General features: G+C 34.8%; 1 protein-coding gene across 3 annotated transcripts in view; it reads left to right on the top strand.

The window, feature by feature from the left end:
* WASL (WASP like actin nucleation promoting factor) overlaps nucleotides 1-17505 on the top strand; it is a 64259-nt gene that overhangs the window by 32778 nt on the left and 13976 nt on the right. For all 3 annotated transcript variants that reach the window (XM_026510305.4, XM_044387999.3, XM_044388002.3), the window contains 6 exons: nucleotides 558-692; nucleotides 2856-2942; nucleotides 4165-4261; nucleotides 7651-7674; nucleotides 15252-15420; nucleotides 16657-16699. In XM_026510305.4, coding sequence (XP_026366090.2) covers nucleotides 558-692; nucleotides 2856-2942; nucleotides 4165-4261; nucleotides 7651-7674; nucleotides 15252-15420; nucleotides 16657-16699 — 555 coding nt within the window. The remainder of the gene's footprint in view (nucleotides 1-557; nucleotides 693-2855; nucleotides 2943-4164; nucleotides 4262-7650; nucleotides 7675-15251; nucleotides 15421-16656; nucleotides 16700-17505) is intronic.

The raw sequence follows: 17505 nt of genomic DNA, 5'->3' as shown, positions 1-17505 counted from the left end.
ACATAGCCTATATGGAATTTGTACTATCTGCAGTTTCAGGCATCCATTGGAGGGTCTGGGCATGTATGCCCCATGGATAAAGGGGGACTACTATATATTACAAGGAGTAAGAATATAGGATCTGAAGTCACAAATTGCCTGGATTGGAACTCTGCCGCTTTGCTGTGTGATTTGGGGCAAATTATTTATCCCTTTAACCTTGATTTTTACAAGCATAAAATGAGATTATAATAGTAATAAGGTTAAATGGAGTTGTATTTAAAGTGCTTAACACGATTTTTGACGCATTCTGAGCATCAGTAAATGTTCGCTTTCCATAGTTATTTTTAGTGCGGTTATTGTGTTACTACTACATAAGAAATTCAGAAAATAATGGCTGAAAGTAACAATAGATGTTTATTATTTCCTTGTTTCTGTGGGACAAGAAATCAGGAGCTACATAGCTGGGTGGTTCTGGCTGGATGTCTCTCATGAGTTTGCAGTGAAGATGTCAGCAGGGGCTGTGGTCATCTGAATGTTATTTTGAACCAAATGGCTATAAATTTTATATTTTCCAGACTATGTCTTCAGCAGTGGTACAGTTATATGCAGCAGATCGTAACTGTATGTGGTCAAAGAAGTGCAGCGGTGTCGCTTGTCTTGTTAAGGACAATCCACAGAGATCTTATTTTTTAAGAATATTTGATATTAAGGTGAGTTTTGTTTTGCTTCCACTTTAAACTTTAGGTGAATAGGTTTTTTAACCTCAGTTGTAATTTTCATATATATATTTGTATATATTGTTATATAATTTTTGTTCAGCCTGTATGTATTGTTTAAATTATACTTAATATTAGAAGAGTGAAGCTTGGTTTTAGATAATGAATCATGGGCATTGCAACCAAACAGGAATACGTTGTAAGCCAGAACATGAATAGTTCACTATTTTATCTTTCCACAGCCACCACACATTAAAGGATTTTTTTTGTTTTTGTTTTTAATATCTTTACATCTTGGGCTTTTCCTATAGTCTCTCTTTTTCTAATGATACGCTTTTATTCCATTTTGTCCATTGCAGAGTAGCATATATAGTCCTTTCAGGGAACTATAAAATATATTTTAGTTTAGTATGTACTGTTAGTTACTTCAGTCTATGTTCAAAGCATGATACAATATCTATAATAATGTATTTGCTACCTATATTTCCTTATGTTGTTTCTCAACATAGGTATGTTCAGATTTTCACAGCTTTGTACTTCTCACATTCAAACACAAATCCATGTTGTCCTAGATTGGATGCCCATTCTCAGGTATTCACCCTCTTAGAGTTACCATGGAAGTAATTACCTTTGTGCAGAGATGAAGTCTCCATTTATCTTTTAAAACCTTTTCTGTAGGGGATGCCTGGATGGCTTAGTTGGTTAAGCATCTGCCTTCGGCTCAGGTCACGGGATCAAGTCCCATATCAGGTTCCTTGCTCAGCGGGGAGCCTGCTTCTCCCTCTGCCTGCCTCGCTCTCTCTAACAAATTAGTAAATTTTTTAAAAAACCTTTTCTGTCAGTAGGCTTTTGTAATATTTATATGTGGCAATAAGTATAATGGAATAATTACCCAAAAAACCTGACTTTGAACTCTCCTGGATGATACTTAAGGATAGATAGATTGTAGTCAAACTGTTTTACTTCTCTGGGCCTTGGCTTATTTATTTGTAAAATGGGAGAACCATCTGGGTCTATTGCAAAGTGTTTCCCTGAGATTAAATAAAACTTAAGTTACTGTACTTTGTAACTTTGTGCTTAACATCCACTTCTCCATACTGCCAGACAGCTGAGAGATGTGGCATACTCCTGTTAGCAGGGGCTTACTATGGCAATGATCCTAGAGGATAGGGTACACATGCAGAGTTTGAAAGAAACTAGTTAGGTTTGTTGGGTTTTGTTTTGTTTTGTTTTGTTTTGTTTTTTGGGTTTTTTTTTTTTTGACATATTTCTCATCACAGGTGAGAAGCACTGTTTAGAAATCAAGTGCACATATAACTCCACTGAGAAGAAAGGAATTGCATTATATGTGTATACAGTTTTTCTAAATCATGGTGTAGGTAGAACTTTGCTTTTGAAATAGGACAATAGTTACATTTCTCTAACCACTTATTTCTAATTATAGGTAACCACTGCTGAATACTTGCAGTTAGCCACCTTTTGGTATTAGGTTAATTGTATTTCTTCTACTGCAGCCATAGATGTGACAGTCCAGTCATCCATGGTTCTCTTAACCATACTTTAACCTTGGTGCACTTTAATCATCAGTCTCTTTCTGCACATGATTGACACTAACTCCTTTTTACCAGTATTTAATTAGAGGGCCACTGTGTAAAAGTTAGGAATTCGAAAATTGTTCACGAACAGTACCGAGAAGGTAAATTTGACCCTCCCAGAATCTACAGAATTGAGGAAAAGAGCGTGAAATGTTCCTGTAATATTTGATAGCACACAGTCTATTGCTGTTGGAACTATGCATTGATAATCAGTACAACAGTAGTCTAGTCCTTCTAACACTGATGATCTAGTAATTGTTCTAGTTTTGTATTTGACTGAGTAACTGTGTTTGGGAATACAAGGCTAATGAGATTGTGTCTTATCATACTGAATTAAACTCATTTGATACATAGTTTTTATGAAACAAAAATCCAGAATTTACTCTTTCGTTATTAAGAAATTACTGATTAAATTATATGTTATTTATGTTTTATACACATGTGTTTTCTGTGCATGTAAAGCTATTGTTAATATAAACAATTCCCTGAATATGAGTCATTTATTTTATTTTATTCCTAGAGACTGTCTTTTTGGTAACTCTTAATTTTAACTTTTTTCTAGGATGGGAAACTATTGTGGGAACAAGAGCTATACAATAACTTTGTATATAATAGTCCTAGAGGATATTTTCATACCTTTGCTGGAGATGTAAGTCATATTTTTTTTTATTGCCCCATTTAATGTAATTGTTTTTATATTTGTGGAAAGCATTTATGAGCTTTCCGTGTAAACACTGTATAAAGTAAAAAGAATTATTTTACTTTTAAAAGCTTCTTCATAGATAGTATAGCTAAATAGGAAGAAATGGCTAAGATTTTAAAGGGCCGAAAAAAAAAAAAGATTCCAAAGAGTACTGTAAGTAGAATTTGCTACGTAGGAAAGAAATTTGTTTTTTTCGTCATCTTTGTCTTTGGACAGATAGGTTAATCTTTCTGAGATTTAGTTTTTTTATGTATAAAAATGAAGTCTTTATTGCCCACTAATCCATGGTATCTTTTAAATATTGAATGTTATATTGCCATTCAAATTATTTTGTGAAAGAATAGTTCATGGCCTAGAAGAGTGCTAAAGTACAATAAATGCTTGTAGGGGGAAAATAGAATTCAAAAAATTTATTGCATATACTTGAGGAAGATGTTAGAAGAATTTCCATACCATATGCTTACAGGGTCACCATATGTAACCAGGTTATAGGTGATGTTAATTTTCTTTATTTTCATCTTTTTATTTCCTAAGTTTTCTATAATGAGAAAAAAAGGTCAGATTAGATGATATATCTTTTCAAAAAGTATTTTATTCTCTAGCTGTTATTTTTCATGTTTTTCTTAATAAAATATAAATATATTTACATATATAAAAATGTGTATTAATGCCACAATCCATGTTAGTGTGTTTCCACATTTTTAATAATTTATCTGAATTAAGGTTATGATTTAAATAATACCTACAATTAAGCTGTAAAATAAAAACATAACCTAGTAAAGATAGAGCTGACCTGCATTTGATAAACTTTTTCGGTGTTTGCCTTTTCTAAAATCCAAATTATTTTATAGAGTGCTCTATTGAAAGATCAAATTCAGTTTGCTGTTTTTGTTGTTGTTATTGAAGGTGGAGTATTCCCATTTAATATTTGAATGTCCACTATGAGAGGCAACCTTTCTAATAGTAGTCTTTTACTTTGCCTTCTCTATGCTTTTAGTATTCTTAAGTTATTTAGGTAAATTTAAAACTAAGCTAACTAAGCTCTTGTCTGCTAGTAAACTCAGCTTTCCTTCTTCAGAAGTGTACTTTGTTGGTTATCAACTTTTTCATTAAATAGAGCTAGATTCATATTTTTTGTTGTTTACCATTTTTAATAAAAATATTTCAGACTTGTCAAGTTGCTCTTAATTTTGCCAATGAAGAAGAAGCAAAAAAATTCCGAAAAGCAGTTACAGACTTGTTGGGCCGGCGACAAAGGAAATCTGGTAAACTTTTTTTTTTTTTTTAATTCTTTTAAACAGAAGCTGGCAGACTATGGCTTATAGGACAGATCTGGCCCACACCTGTTTTTATAAATAAAGTTTTAGTGAGATACAGCTATGCTCATCGGTTTACATTTTGTCTGTATAATACATCTGATGGCTGCTTTTTTGTCACAACAGTTGGGTAGTTACAACAAAGACTGTTTGGCACACAAAGCCTAAAATATTTATTCTCTGGACCCTTACAGAAAAAAAAAAAAAAAATATATATATATATATATGTATATACACACACACTAATCCTTACTTACAAGAAGTGTTTTTATTAAGAACTAATTTTTTCAGATTTACTGAAGAACTCTTTCTGATAACCTTTTTTGTTTGTAACATTCCGTATATACTGACTCTTAAACTTGCATTTTTATGGCATTGTTCTTAACTTACATTCTTAGAATATTTAATACTTTGTGAACAAAGACTTTTTAGGCAAGCCTAGAAGCAAATAAGCAAAGTTGCAAACAAAATCTGTAAACATTGTTTTGTCTCTATTTTGTCCCGAATGTTGTCTGTTATAAAACCATAAGGAAGTAAGTTTAATGCATGAGACTATAATACATATAAAATAATTAAAGAATGATGCAGTCTAGTATAGAATTTTAAATTTATTGATACAGAAGTATTTGACAACAGTGTACTAGGCCTTTCTGTTGTCAGGTGGGAGAAGGGTGATTAGGAAAGGTGAACCTCTCTAAAATTACCATCTTAAGGTCAGTTTTAGGAGAAAGAACATATGGGAGTTGAGATCACCAAATAGATCCCCTTAAAACTAGCCATGCCATATACTTCTTGGAAAGTTTTTCTGTACATCTGGGGGTATATGTCACCACAGTTTTGAAGATCACTGTATTCCAGGATGTGCTTTACCACTAGGAAGGACTAAGCCTTGAAAAAATAAGACATTGGATCCAGAAAACAGGAATGTAAAACCATGTATTCCATTTTGTACATCTTTATTGTTATTTTAATGGGTTTCCAAGAGGCAGGTGAGATAAAAATGAAAACGAAATGAACTAAGTTATTGCCTCACAATTGCCTTCTTATTATACCTCAATTACAATGAGTAAATAGAATTATTAGGGACCTATTTTGTGTTTCTTCTTTTTGGGACGAAGAACATGTACTACTTGATTCCATGCTAGGAAAGGATTTAAAGGTATAGAATGATTTATGGTTCAGCGCCCTACTTCAGTGACATAGTCAGGTGCTAGGCCAGGGCTCTCTGGGGCTCCTTGTAGTCAAAATATGTGATATTTCCAAATTAAAACAAGTAAAAAATGTTTCCTGAAATATAGACTAATGGACTTTGAAATAGGAAGGTCACTTAAAGGTGTTTTTCAGCTGGTACAGGAATTTTGTTTTATGTAGTTCCTAAACTTTTAAGCATGGTGTTTCAGAAATAGAAAGATCACATTAGGGATGCAGCTGAGTGATCGTTGGGTAGTGCTTCATGCTAAGTCAGACTCCAGCCTCGCCTGTCTTTAACTTAAGATGTGTAGGGTCTGATTTTTGGAGCAACAAAGAATTAGTCTATTTTCTTTTCCTCCCAGTAGCCATTTAATATTGGAAGCCATCTGTCATGTTCTCATGCCTTTACTTCTTTAGTTTAACTAGTTTCAGTTTCTTACTCCTCACATTATGTAGTTTATGGATGCATCATCCCGTATACCGTGAATATCATAGATTTTTATGTCTTCTTTAGATGGTCCAGATTTGAAGAAGTGATCCAGCTTCACATACAGTGGTCATATTTCAACACAGTACTCCACAAGTATCTTTGCTAGTTCATTCTAAAGTACCTCTTGATTTGATTAAATACTGTTCTGCAAATGTTTCTAGCAAATACCTCACACCAGTAGCTCCCATTCTTCTTTGTTCAACCAAACCCTCCCTTTTTCCATATGAATGGCTCTCAAGCCAGGTTAGTGTCTTACTTGTAAATTACTTTTTAGAACTTATGCTCTGAACTTTATATTTATCTCATTATATTTCCAATTCTGTGTTATCAATTTAAGAAGTATTTCCTCTCTGGTTGCAGAGATAACATCACCTGGGAAATGGGAGATTGACATTCACTGACATAGATAGGACTTGCTTTCGGAAAGTTACTTCATCAGACCACCAGATGAAGTAATAAATTTGTATTTCCCATTGCCAAGATTTTTTAACTTGTCCCCCAGATAAATCCTATTAATTTTAGTTTATGGCTGTTTACAAACTAATTACTTTAGCATATCATTATTTATGATTATTTCTCTTATAATTTTGGGCAGTTTTGTATTAAAAATCTGTGGAAATTACATTTGTTTAAAATTCTTCAACCACTTTTGAATTTCTTAAAACCAAAATGATATCAAACTTGGTATGTAAGAGTCTGAGTGCAAAGGATTGGTAGTTCTCCTGATTTTACTACTTCCTAATCTGTTATAGCTTTTTATTATTATTTTGGTCTGCCTTAGTGATCAGACATTTCTGAGTATTCTCATTACCCTTATGCTTTCATTGAGTTACATAGCTTTGAAAACTGTCCATATGCTGATGCCTCCCAAAGTTTTATCTACATTGTTGACCTCTCCCCCAACCTTCAGACTTGTTTATTTCAACTGGGCCTCAGAATAACCTTCAGACTTAACATGTCTGAGCAGAACAGTTGATCCATGTTCCCTAACCCCAGTTAGACCTGTTGCTACTCCTCCCCACGTCTTCCCCAATTTGGTAAAAGGCTCCACTCTGGCTCACCATGATCTCTCATAAATCCTATTAGTGAGTCTCTTGTCTCTGCCTTCAAAAACATATCCTGGATCTATTCCTCATCACCTCTGTGGCCCCCCCTAATTTAAGCCCCCATCATCTGTCACCTGGACTACTATAACTCCCTCACTAGTCTCCCTGCTGCCACTCAGTGCCCCCTATGATCTCTTTTCCACATAGTAGCCAAAGTTAACTTTTAAAAACATAGATTAGATTATTCACTGGCCCTATTGAAAACCCTACAAGAGCTTCCTATCATATATAGAATACAATCTATATTCCTTACCCTGGGCTGTGGGATCCTATATGATCCAGTCCAGGGTCTCCTTCTGACTTCTCTTTTACTCTTCTGTTGGCTCACTCTAGTCCAAGCTTCATGATGTTCCTTCATGCTGTTCCCTCCTTAGGGCCTTTAAATATGTTGTTCCCTCTCTTATTTTATTCAGATGTTAGTTCCTCAGAGAAACCTTTCTTAGCCACTTATACATTGATTTAGGAATAAGACAGTTTAGGTAAATTAATTTTTTATGTTGATTTTGTATTGCATATATCTAATAATATTATTTTAATTTATTTTCTAACAGAGAAAAGACGAGACTCCCCAAATGGTAAGCTTTTTGATACAAATTATTGATCTAGAAGATTTTAGACTATAGTTTAATCCTTTTAGAAACATGTATCATTAATAATATTTAATATCTGTGATCAAATACTGTAGTTTATTGTGTCATTTTAAGATAACAAAGATGAGTCTTAGAAATGCACTATTCTTTGGCTTTTTTATAGGATGGAGGAGGACTACATAGGGTGAAGATCGTTATTAATATCTTCATTCTATATTGACAATTAAGTTTAGAAACTGTATAATCTTGTCTTAATATCTTCCTTAAAGGTGGTAGAGTTTATGTAGCATACTTGTTCATTTCTTACTTTAAGATTTATGTTTTTTTCTTATTTCAAAATACTATTTCACACTGGTAGTATGAAACTAGCCCCTGTGGGAATGAGCACTGACTTTAATGGTGTGTTTAGAACTAATATAGCTGTATATTACCCTCCTTAATTTGATGATGAGCACTTGAAGTATTGAGAATTCATTTAAAAAAAAAAAAACAAACATGCATACCAGAAAGGTATACATTCCAAAATGAAAAGGAATTCCAAAATAAAAAGGACAAAGTCCCAGATCTTTAGGGCAGAGATTCTCATCCTGGACTCCATAAGCCCTCCCTGAAATAGTGTGCTAAATTTTTAAGTGTATATATTTTCTCTGGGGAGAGAGGATATAGAGCTTTCATCACGTTTAAATTGGGTCCCTGACTTGTGGAGGTAAGGAACCCTGGCTCCAGGAACCTTCATTATAATGGAGAATATGGCTTTTTTTTTTTTTTTAAGCATCTCACATCCTCTCAGAATTTAGATAGCTTATTCCAGGAAACAGTATATGACAACTATCGGTGATTGTTAGGGTTTGTTTCTCTTAAACAGATATATTGCTTTCTGATTTTGTCCTTAAATTTCTTTTCCTGATATAAAAACATGAACCAAATATTGCTTTATTAAATTTTGGATTATTTACCTTATTACAATTAAAAAAAACAACTACCTTCAGTAAGGCATACCTTGTGCCAAGTACTTTGACTTTGTCTTTTAAGTAGAAATTTTGATACTTATTTTATAGGACTGCTGTGGAGATTAAATGAAGTAATCAAAGTACTTAGCATAGTCCTTACTAAATACTAGTTATCATGATGAAGACAATGACAACAATAATTATAGCAGCTGCTATTTAATGATCATTTACTACCAGCCAGGCACTGTCCAGCAGTCTTATGAAGTGGCTGCTATTATCCCCATTTTATAGGAGAGCAAACGGGCACAAGTGGGTAATTTGCTCAGAGTCACAAAACTATGAAGTGGTAGAGCAGGATTCAGTCTCAAGCAGTCTTAACTCCACAGCCTGGCCCCTTAATCACTATGCTGTGTCCATAAGATTTTGAAGGAGAAACTGAGACCTAGAAAGGGTAAATAACCTGCCTTAAGTAACTCGGCTGATACGTGACGGAGGCAAAAGGAAGCAGAAGCCGCTGAGTCAGAAGTCATTCATCTGTGAACTCCTACAGCAGTGTTAGAATTTTTTCCCTTATTGCATGCTTAATGTTTTAGTCCTTTTGAATTTATTATTCTGCATTCTGTAAGCATGTATTGAGTACAGTGAGGAAGGCTTCCTAGAAGTGGCATCTTTGGGAAAAGTAACCTCAGATTTTAGAGGGTAGATGTTGTATAAATAATATAATTAAAGTTAACAGTATAAATATTTTATAGAGTTTTCAAAATTTTACTCTTTTCAATACATATAAAATGTACTTCCGAAGAGGCACCTAATCCATGAATACACAGAATTTGGATATTTTTTTTTTTTTTTTTTTTTTAGATGTTATTTATTTATTCATTTATCTGGGAGAGAGAGAGAGAGCTCCGAGCAGGAGGAGGAGCAGAGGGGAAGGGAGAGGGACAAGTAGACTCTGTGCTGAGATCCTGACCTGAGACCAAACCAAGAGTCTGACACTTAACCGACTGAGCCACCCAGGCATCCCATGAATTTGTATATTCTTTATGTGACAGTGGTGTCTTGCAACTTTATTACTCCTAGTGGGAGAGGTACTCATAATTAAATAGAGTTTCTTTCTCTGTGATTGCTCTTGGTTTTAAATCTTTAGGTCTGTAGTTTTAACCCTTTGGCAAAGTGATCCCAAACTTCTTTTCATTAAATGAGAGTTTAAAAAAATAGTATCATTAAAAGGCAAAATTATATGGCTATGTATTGCCAGCATTTATATATTTCCTTATAAAATAGACATATAATATGGTATTAACATATTACGTACACAATAAAGGATGAAATAATTATTAATAGGAGTTTTAATATTTTTTTCCTGCAGTGCAGTCATTTGTCTTGCTCTCCCCACTATGTGGAAACCACTGTTTGGAGGGCAGCATATTACGTTTCCGCATTTGGTACACGACTACCAGGCGCAGTGGACACCTTACCACCTTGCTGTGTCCATGCAGGTGCTTTGTCTTAAATCCTCATTTGGATTATCAGTTTAGTAGACTTTTTCAAATTTTAACTATTAAAAAGACACTTTATGTAGAAGTAACATATATTCCTGAAATGCAATTCAGTGTCTTCCTCACTAACTCCTAATCCATACATCTTTCTTTTTTCTTTATCGGTCAGTCTCACCTTTTAGCTTAGACGCTTTCCAATGATTTGTTCTCAGCTTCATGACTGCTTGACATCAGAGGCCTCTGGGCCACCTGTTTCTCAACTATTTTGCCTTGGTGAGAGTTCTCTGCTTTTTACGTAATTAAGGGGAAGACTTTAGTTTGTTCTTTTAGTTTTAAAATTAACTAGAAATGCTGTTCAGTGAGAATATTAAAAAGCCTTTTCTGTGACAATTTTCTTTAATCAGAAAATGGTAATTTGTCATTTGACTGTTTTTTTTTTTTTTTAAAGGAGGGAAATCGCCCCCTCCATTATATATTTACTTAGTATATGTTCTTAGGATGAGTATAATTTTGTAAATGGAATAATTAAATTAATTTTTACTTGAAGTGATTTAAGAGTATCTCCATTACCAGGTCTTCCATAAACTTTATTAAAAAAATGACTCTGCCTTACCCAGGTTGTCACTTTTGAAACAAATATTTAATTAGGCTTTAGAACACCATTTTAAACTTACTTCCAAACACCTTCAAACTCTGAAGTAAATGACTATTACCAACAGAAATAACCAAGTACCTAATCTCATGATTATGTAGGAAACCTTTTTTCTAAATTTTGAAAGTTATTAGTAAATATTTATTGAATGAAGAAATGTTGAACTATATAAATTGAGAGAACTAATTGGTAAGGAAATGATATATGATAACATTGGTAAAGTTAGCCTAATCAATCACCTTATGGTTTGACTTTAGTGTAAAAAGTACAGTAGTAGTAAATAGAAAGGGTAGTGGACTAGGAACCAAGGTAGCAGAATTCATCTTCACTTTTGTCACTAATTGTATGACTTTAGACAGGTCATCTGACTCTTTTCATCCTTAGGTTTCATCTATAAGATGAAAAGTGTAGAAAAACACTCTAATTTCCCAGCTAATACTAATTTTCTGTATATATCTATAATTTGAACTTTCTTAGATAGACTTAATTAAATAATGTTTTAACCAGTAATGAAATTCATGTGTAATGACACTAAATAGCTAATTCAAAGGCTTTATAAACTGCTTGGCAGTAACAGTGTATACATAACTCCTTTTGGGATAGAGTGAGGAGGGGAAACACAGTCTGACTACAGTATGAATTAAACGTTGTTATTCATTCCACATACCACTTACATTTTGTTCCTGTCTTCTTTATCCTTAAACTTTCTTCAGAGATGGCTGAATTATTTTCTCTAGTGAGTTATAAATCAGGCTTACAAGAATCTTAACTTTAGGGGCGCCTGGGTGGCACAGCGGTTAAGCGTCTGCCTTCAGCTCAGGGCGTGATCCCGGTGTTCCGGGATCGAGCCCCACATCAGGCTCTTCTGCTATGAGCCTGCTTCTTCCTCTCCCACTCCCCCTGCTTGTGTTCCCTCTCTCGTTGGCTGTCTCTATCTCTGTCAAATAAATAAATAAAATCTTAAAAAAAAAAAAAAGAATCTTAACTTTATTAAATTTCCCAGGAAAGAATTTATTAGCTTGGATAATTTAAACTATTCAACTTCACTTTACCCAATTCTTTTTTTTTTTTTTAAGATTATTTATTTATTTATTCGACAGAGATAGAGACAGCCAGCAAGAGAGGGAACACAGCAGGGGGAGTGAGAGAGGAAGAAGCAGGCTCATAGCGGAGGAGCCCGATGCGGGGCTTGATCCCATAACGCCGAGATCACGCCCTGAGCTGAAGGCAGACACCCAACCGCTGAGCCACCCAGGCGCCCCACACTTTACCCAATTCTATTACCATTTAAAACATCCGTGGTATAATAATAACTTTTATACAACCTAGAGCAGCATTAAAAATACTTTTGTTTTTGCTTTTTTCTAAAAACTGATAATAGTTTTTTTTTTTTTTTTAAGATTTTATTTATTTATTCGACAGAGATAGAGACAGCCAGCGAGAGAGGGAACACAGGCAGGGGGAGTGGGAGAGGAAGAAGCAGGCTCATAGCGGAGGAGCCTGTGTGGGGCTCGATCCCATAACGCCGGGATCACGCCCTGAGCCAAAGGCAGACACTTAACCGCTGTGCCACCCAGGCGCCCCAGTTTTGTTATTTTTTTAATGGTGAATCTGGTTGCTCCTTTATAGTTGCTCTTTGAACACCTATTTCAGGAGGGGTGGTAATATATAAGGAGAGTGCCTCATTCTGATACTCCTAAATCTGTCCTAAGTTAATTCTTAAATTCTAGTAAGTATAAAGATGAGACAGTAAGTAGTGATTCACGGCATCTTACCATGGATGGTGTTGCTGATACTGATTTGTAAAGCTAAATAATAAGAGGGAAGGCAGAAAAGGAGGGATGAGAAGTAAAAACAGATCAGTAGATGAGCCTTTGAGTATGACACCAATCTAACCCTCCAACAAACACTTGAATTCTGGGCATTCTTAGTCCCTTACTTTGTGAAACTACAGTAAACACTGAAATCTGATACCTGAACAAATTTGAAAATCCAAGTCTTTATCTACTGTTTCATAAACCTGTATTGTATAACTAACCTTTAATTTTTGATCCAGTTATTTGTATTATTCCTTGACACTGAATCATTTTATGTTAATGGTCTTATCCATATTATTCACTAGCTTCCATTTTTTTCCAATAACAATTTCTTTACTTCTTGCCAATATGAGCAACTTCCGTGGAATTTTATATGAAAATACAAATAGAACTTTTAGACACATGTAAGTAGACTTTGATTATGGAGGGAAAATAGCTGAATTTTGGTGATATTAAAAATACAAATCTTTCCAAATTGTTTACTTGTCCGATAAAGTGGTAGATGGGTTTCGTAAATTTATTTTAACTCTATTTCATCTTGAATAGTAGAGTTGAAAGAGAGAACATGGGTTTTATATAATTTACCCATTTATTTATTTATTTTTAAAAGATTTTTATTTATTTATTTGACAGAGATAGAGACAGCCAGCGAGAGAGGGAACACAAGCAGGGGGAGTGGGAGAGGAAGAAGCAGGCTCATAGCGGAGGAGCCTGATGTGGGGCTCGATCCCATAACGCCGGGATCACGCCCTGAGCCGAAGGCAGACGCTTAACCGCTGTGCCACCCAGGCACCCCATAATTTACTCATTTAGATAAACATTGTTCTTTCAGGTAACTTTAATAAATAGGCTACATTTGAGGTTTTTAGTGCAGTTGAAGAAATACCGTCAAATTGGCCTTTAATTTTCACCTAATATATGTTAGCCTGTAATTTCTTGGGGTTTCTGTTTTCCATTCAATGATTATATCAGGGGTCCTCAAGACCACCCCACAGTTGATTTGCTAGAAGAACTCAACATGACTAGGCATATAGTGGGGTACTCAGGGCAAAGATTTATGACAGTGAAAGGATATAAAACAAAATCAACAAAGGGAAAGACACATGGGTTTATGTCTGAGGGAAACCACATACAACTTTGCCATAGTCTTCTCCCGTTGGAGTTGCAGGGACTGCACATAATTCCTCCAGTAATAAGCTGTTACAACACATGGTAAATGTTGTCTAAAAGAGAAACTCATTAGGGACTCAGTGCCCAGGGTTTATTCGGGGCTACTCACGTAGTCCTCCCCTTTCCAGCGCATATCAAGGTATAGACTCCCAGAAGGAAAGCAGGTGTTTAGGATTAAGCACATTGTTAGCACAAATAGTTGAGGCACAGTGAGCCCATCTTATCAGGGAATGATAAAAACCCTCTTGGAATCCCAGTTTCCGGATGCCAGCTCAGAGCTAACTTTACAAGCAGCCCTTTCTAAGGATGGCAGTCTCGGGCCTGCTGTGTTAACTGTTTCTCTGCACAATAGTGGTTACATTTTATACAACATTTTGAAAGTCGTCATTAAGGTACTCATCTCAGAGGAATTTAATCTAATAAGAGGTTTTGTCAGATAATCCTATATTAAAATGGACTCTCTAAGGAACATGTGATGCTGTTTACTTAAATTTATAAGGAATTTTTTAATTGAATACATTTCATTTAGACTCTCATGCATTTAAAGCCAAGAATATTTTGTGAATTATAAAACAGGTTTTGTATATTATATTTAGTGTCACTCCTTTTTTTTTTTTTTTTAAAGATTTTATTTATTTGACAGAGAGAGAGACAGCCAGCGAGAGAGGGAACACAAGCAGGGGGGGTGGGAGAGGAAGAAGCAGGCTCATAGCAGAGGAGCCTGATGTGGGGCCTGATCCCATAACGCCAGGATCACCCCCTGACGCTTAACCGCTGTGCCACCCCGGCGCCCCTATATTTAGTGTCACTCCTAAAGGTGCTATTAATAACATCTGAAGATGCGGGAGATATTTTCACTATTGATTCTTGTGGAAGATGAGTGTTTTGAGAATTTTTCCATCTCATTTTTGAGCCCTGTACTTCCGATAGAGAAAATATTATTGGACTTACATATGGTAATTTTGGAAGAAATAGTAGTAATAATTGTATAAGTACTTTTTTCCCTCGTGGACTAATAAAGTTGAAACAAAGAAGTAAGACTAGATTTCTTTGTCAGATTTTTTAAAAAAGTAAATGCTTTTTAAATTTTTATTATCCTTGTTATGTCATATATACCACTTTACCAACAACTAATGGGATGTGTGTGATGCTGTTATAGTCGAAATTCAAGGGATTAGACCAATTAAATTTAAATTCTTATTGAAAATTTTTATTTTCCATGAGATTTAATGTTATAAAAATACAAGTTCTCTTTGCAATAACATCTATGCTAATGTGTTTAAGATTTTATTATAGGCTTTTGAAATTTTGGCAGTACTTTATCCATTATTTATAAAAAATTAACATGCAACTTTAAAATTTAAATAATTTATGTTAGCGAAGTGGTCCTCCTTCAGAGAAAGATATTTAAATTATAAATTATGAATGTAATAATTGTCATCTTAAATTATATCCCTTTCATATTATTTTGCAGGTCCTAATCTACCCATGGCAACAGTTGACATAAAAAATCCAGAAATCACTACCAATAGATTTTATGGTCCACAAGTCAACAACATTTCCCATACCAAAGAAAAGAAAAAAGGAAAAGCTAAAAAGAAGAGATTAACCAAGGCAGATATTGGAACACCAAGCAACTTCCAGTAAGAGAATTCTTTTGATTTTACTCACTTCTGCTCTTGAGTTTTACCTTTTTAGAAAATTTTGTTTTCTTTTTGGAAAGACCCTTACATTTATCATTTTCATACTTTTTTCACTATAGATTTTGTTGGAGTTGTTTTTTGTTTTTTGTGGGTTGTTTTTTTTTTTTTTTAAAGATTTTATTTATTTATTTGACAGAGACAGCCAGCGAGAGAGGGAACACAAGCAGGGGGAGTGGGAGAGGAAGAAGCAGGCTCATAGTGGAGGAGCCTGATGTGGGGCTCGATCCCAGAACGCCGGGATCACGCCCTGAGCCGAAGGCAGACGCTTAACCGCTGTGCCACCCAGGCACCCCTTTTGTGGGTTTTTTAAGGCTATTGTTCAGTAGACTTTCTGTGAGTCTTACAGTTTATTACGTTTCTACTCATCAGAAAAGAAAAATTAGATTAAGTTGTTTCTTTAAGTAATTGTTGGACATAATGATTTCTTACTTTTTCCCTAAAAATGGGATTTGGAAATTGCCTAGAGGCACTGTCTTGGTCCATTTGGGCTGCTGTAACAGAATACCATAGACTGAGTGGCTTATAAACAACAGACATTTGTTTCTACGGTTCTGGAGATTGGGAAGAGGCAGGCAGAATTTACTGCCTGGTAAATAGAAAGCTGTCTTCTAACTGTCTTCCTCACATGTTGGAAGAGGGCAGGAGAACTCTCTGGGGCCTTTGTTTTAAGGGCACTAATCCCATTCTTCAGAGATCCACCCTCAAAACCTAATCACCTCCCCAAATCCTTACCTCCAAATACCATCATATTGGGGATTAGGTCTCAACATAGGAATTTTTAAGGGACACAAACATTAGTCTATAGTAGGCATCATCAAACCTTTGGTATTTATTTGACATATTTTAAGCATTTTCATATACATCATTTCATTAGCTCATTACAAAATTCCTATCCTCTCATATATATAATGCTTGTATTCTGTTAGTTTGACAGTTGAGGAAATAGGTGCTCAGAAAGATTGTGCAAAAATGTTAAAACTCAGTTTAACTGAGAGGCCAGTCCTGGCCTCCTGACTCCTCACACAGTTTTTCCCTGAATATGGGTATGTGTATGAGAACTATTAGGTCAGGCCCAAAATTTATTGGTTGGATCGGATTTCATATATTTTATGTTTTAAATGCTCTTTATGTATTTTCTATTTTTTATTTATATATATTTTTCGTCTACTTCTTTAGGCACATTGGACATGTTGGTTGGGATCCGAATACTGGCTTTGATGTAAGTGTCTTTTCAAGCCATAAATATCATTGCTCTAAATATGTGGTAATGCTGTGGCTTGTCACAGCATTTATCAATAAATTATCACAGCATTTATTTATCAATAAATTTTTATTAATCATTTTTGTGAATTCTAGCGTTTATTTGAATGTGTTTATGTACATATACCACTGAGGTTGGAAACCTTAGTATTGTTCTGTCATTTATGGCTATGTCTATAAAGACAAAGGTTTTATACTCCTTGGATTTATATACTGTAACACAGAGGCACATAGGTGGCTCAGTCAGACTCTTGGTTTCAGCTCAGGTCATGATCTCAAGGTCGTGAGATCAAACCCTGAGGAGGTTCTGCACTCAGCATGGAGTCTGCTTGATATTCTCTCTTTCCCCCTCCCTTTGCTCCTCCCCTGCTTGCACTCTCAAACAAACAAACAAACAAATAAATAATCATATCTACTGTAATATAAAATTCTTGTGTGTTGACAGCCTGCTAACTGATCATTTTAGGGGAACGTATGGCAAATTATTGGAAGGTACTATAATCAAATTCTGAATATCCAGTTGTTATATTATCTAGATCTTTTCATTCTTTTCTTTTTGGCAGTTTTGTCATTATTTAATTTTTAGCACTATGAACAAGGTAGGTGAAACTGCTGGCAAAAATAAGTGTTTTTAACATTTTTATCTATTTTGGTTGCTTAAGTAATATGTATTTCACATTTGACAGATGATCAGTGTTTGGAAAATTTTTTTTGAAGAGAAATATTATTTGTGATTGGGGTGAGAAATCCTTCTGGGTTTTTTGT

This window comes from Ursus arctos, unplaced genomic scaffold (genome assembly GCF_023065955.2).
Source record: "Ursus arctos isolate Adak ecotype North America unplaced genomic scaffold, UrsArc2.0 scaffold_3, whole genome shotgun sequence".
NCBI classification, from domain to species: Eukaryota; Metazoa; Chordata; class Mammalia; order Carnivora; family Ursidae; genus Ursus; species Ursus arctos.
This window is presented reverse-complemented; position numbering and strand designations above follow the sequence as displayed.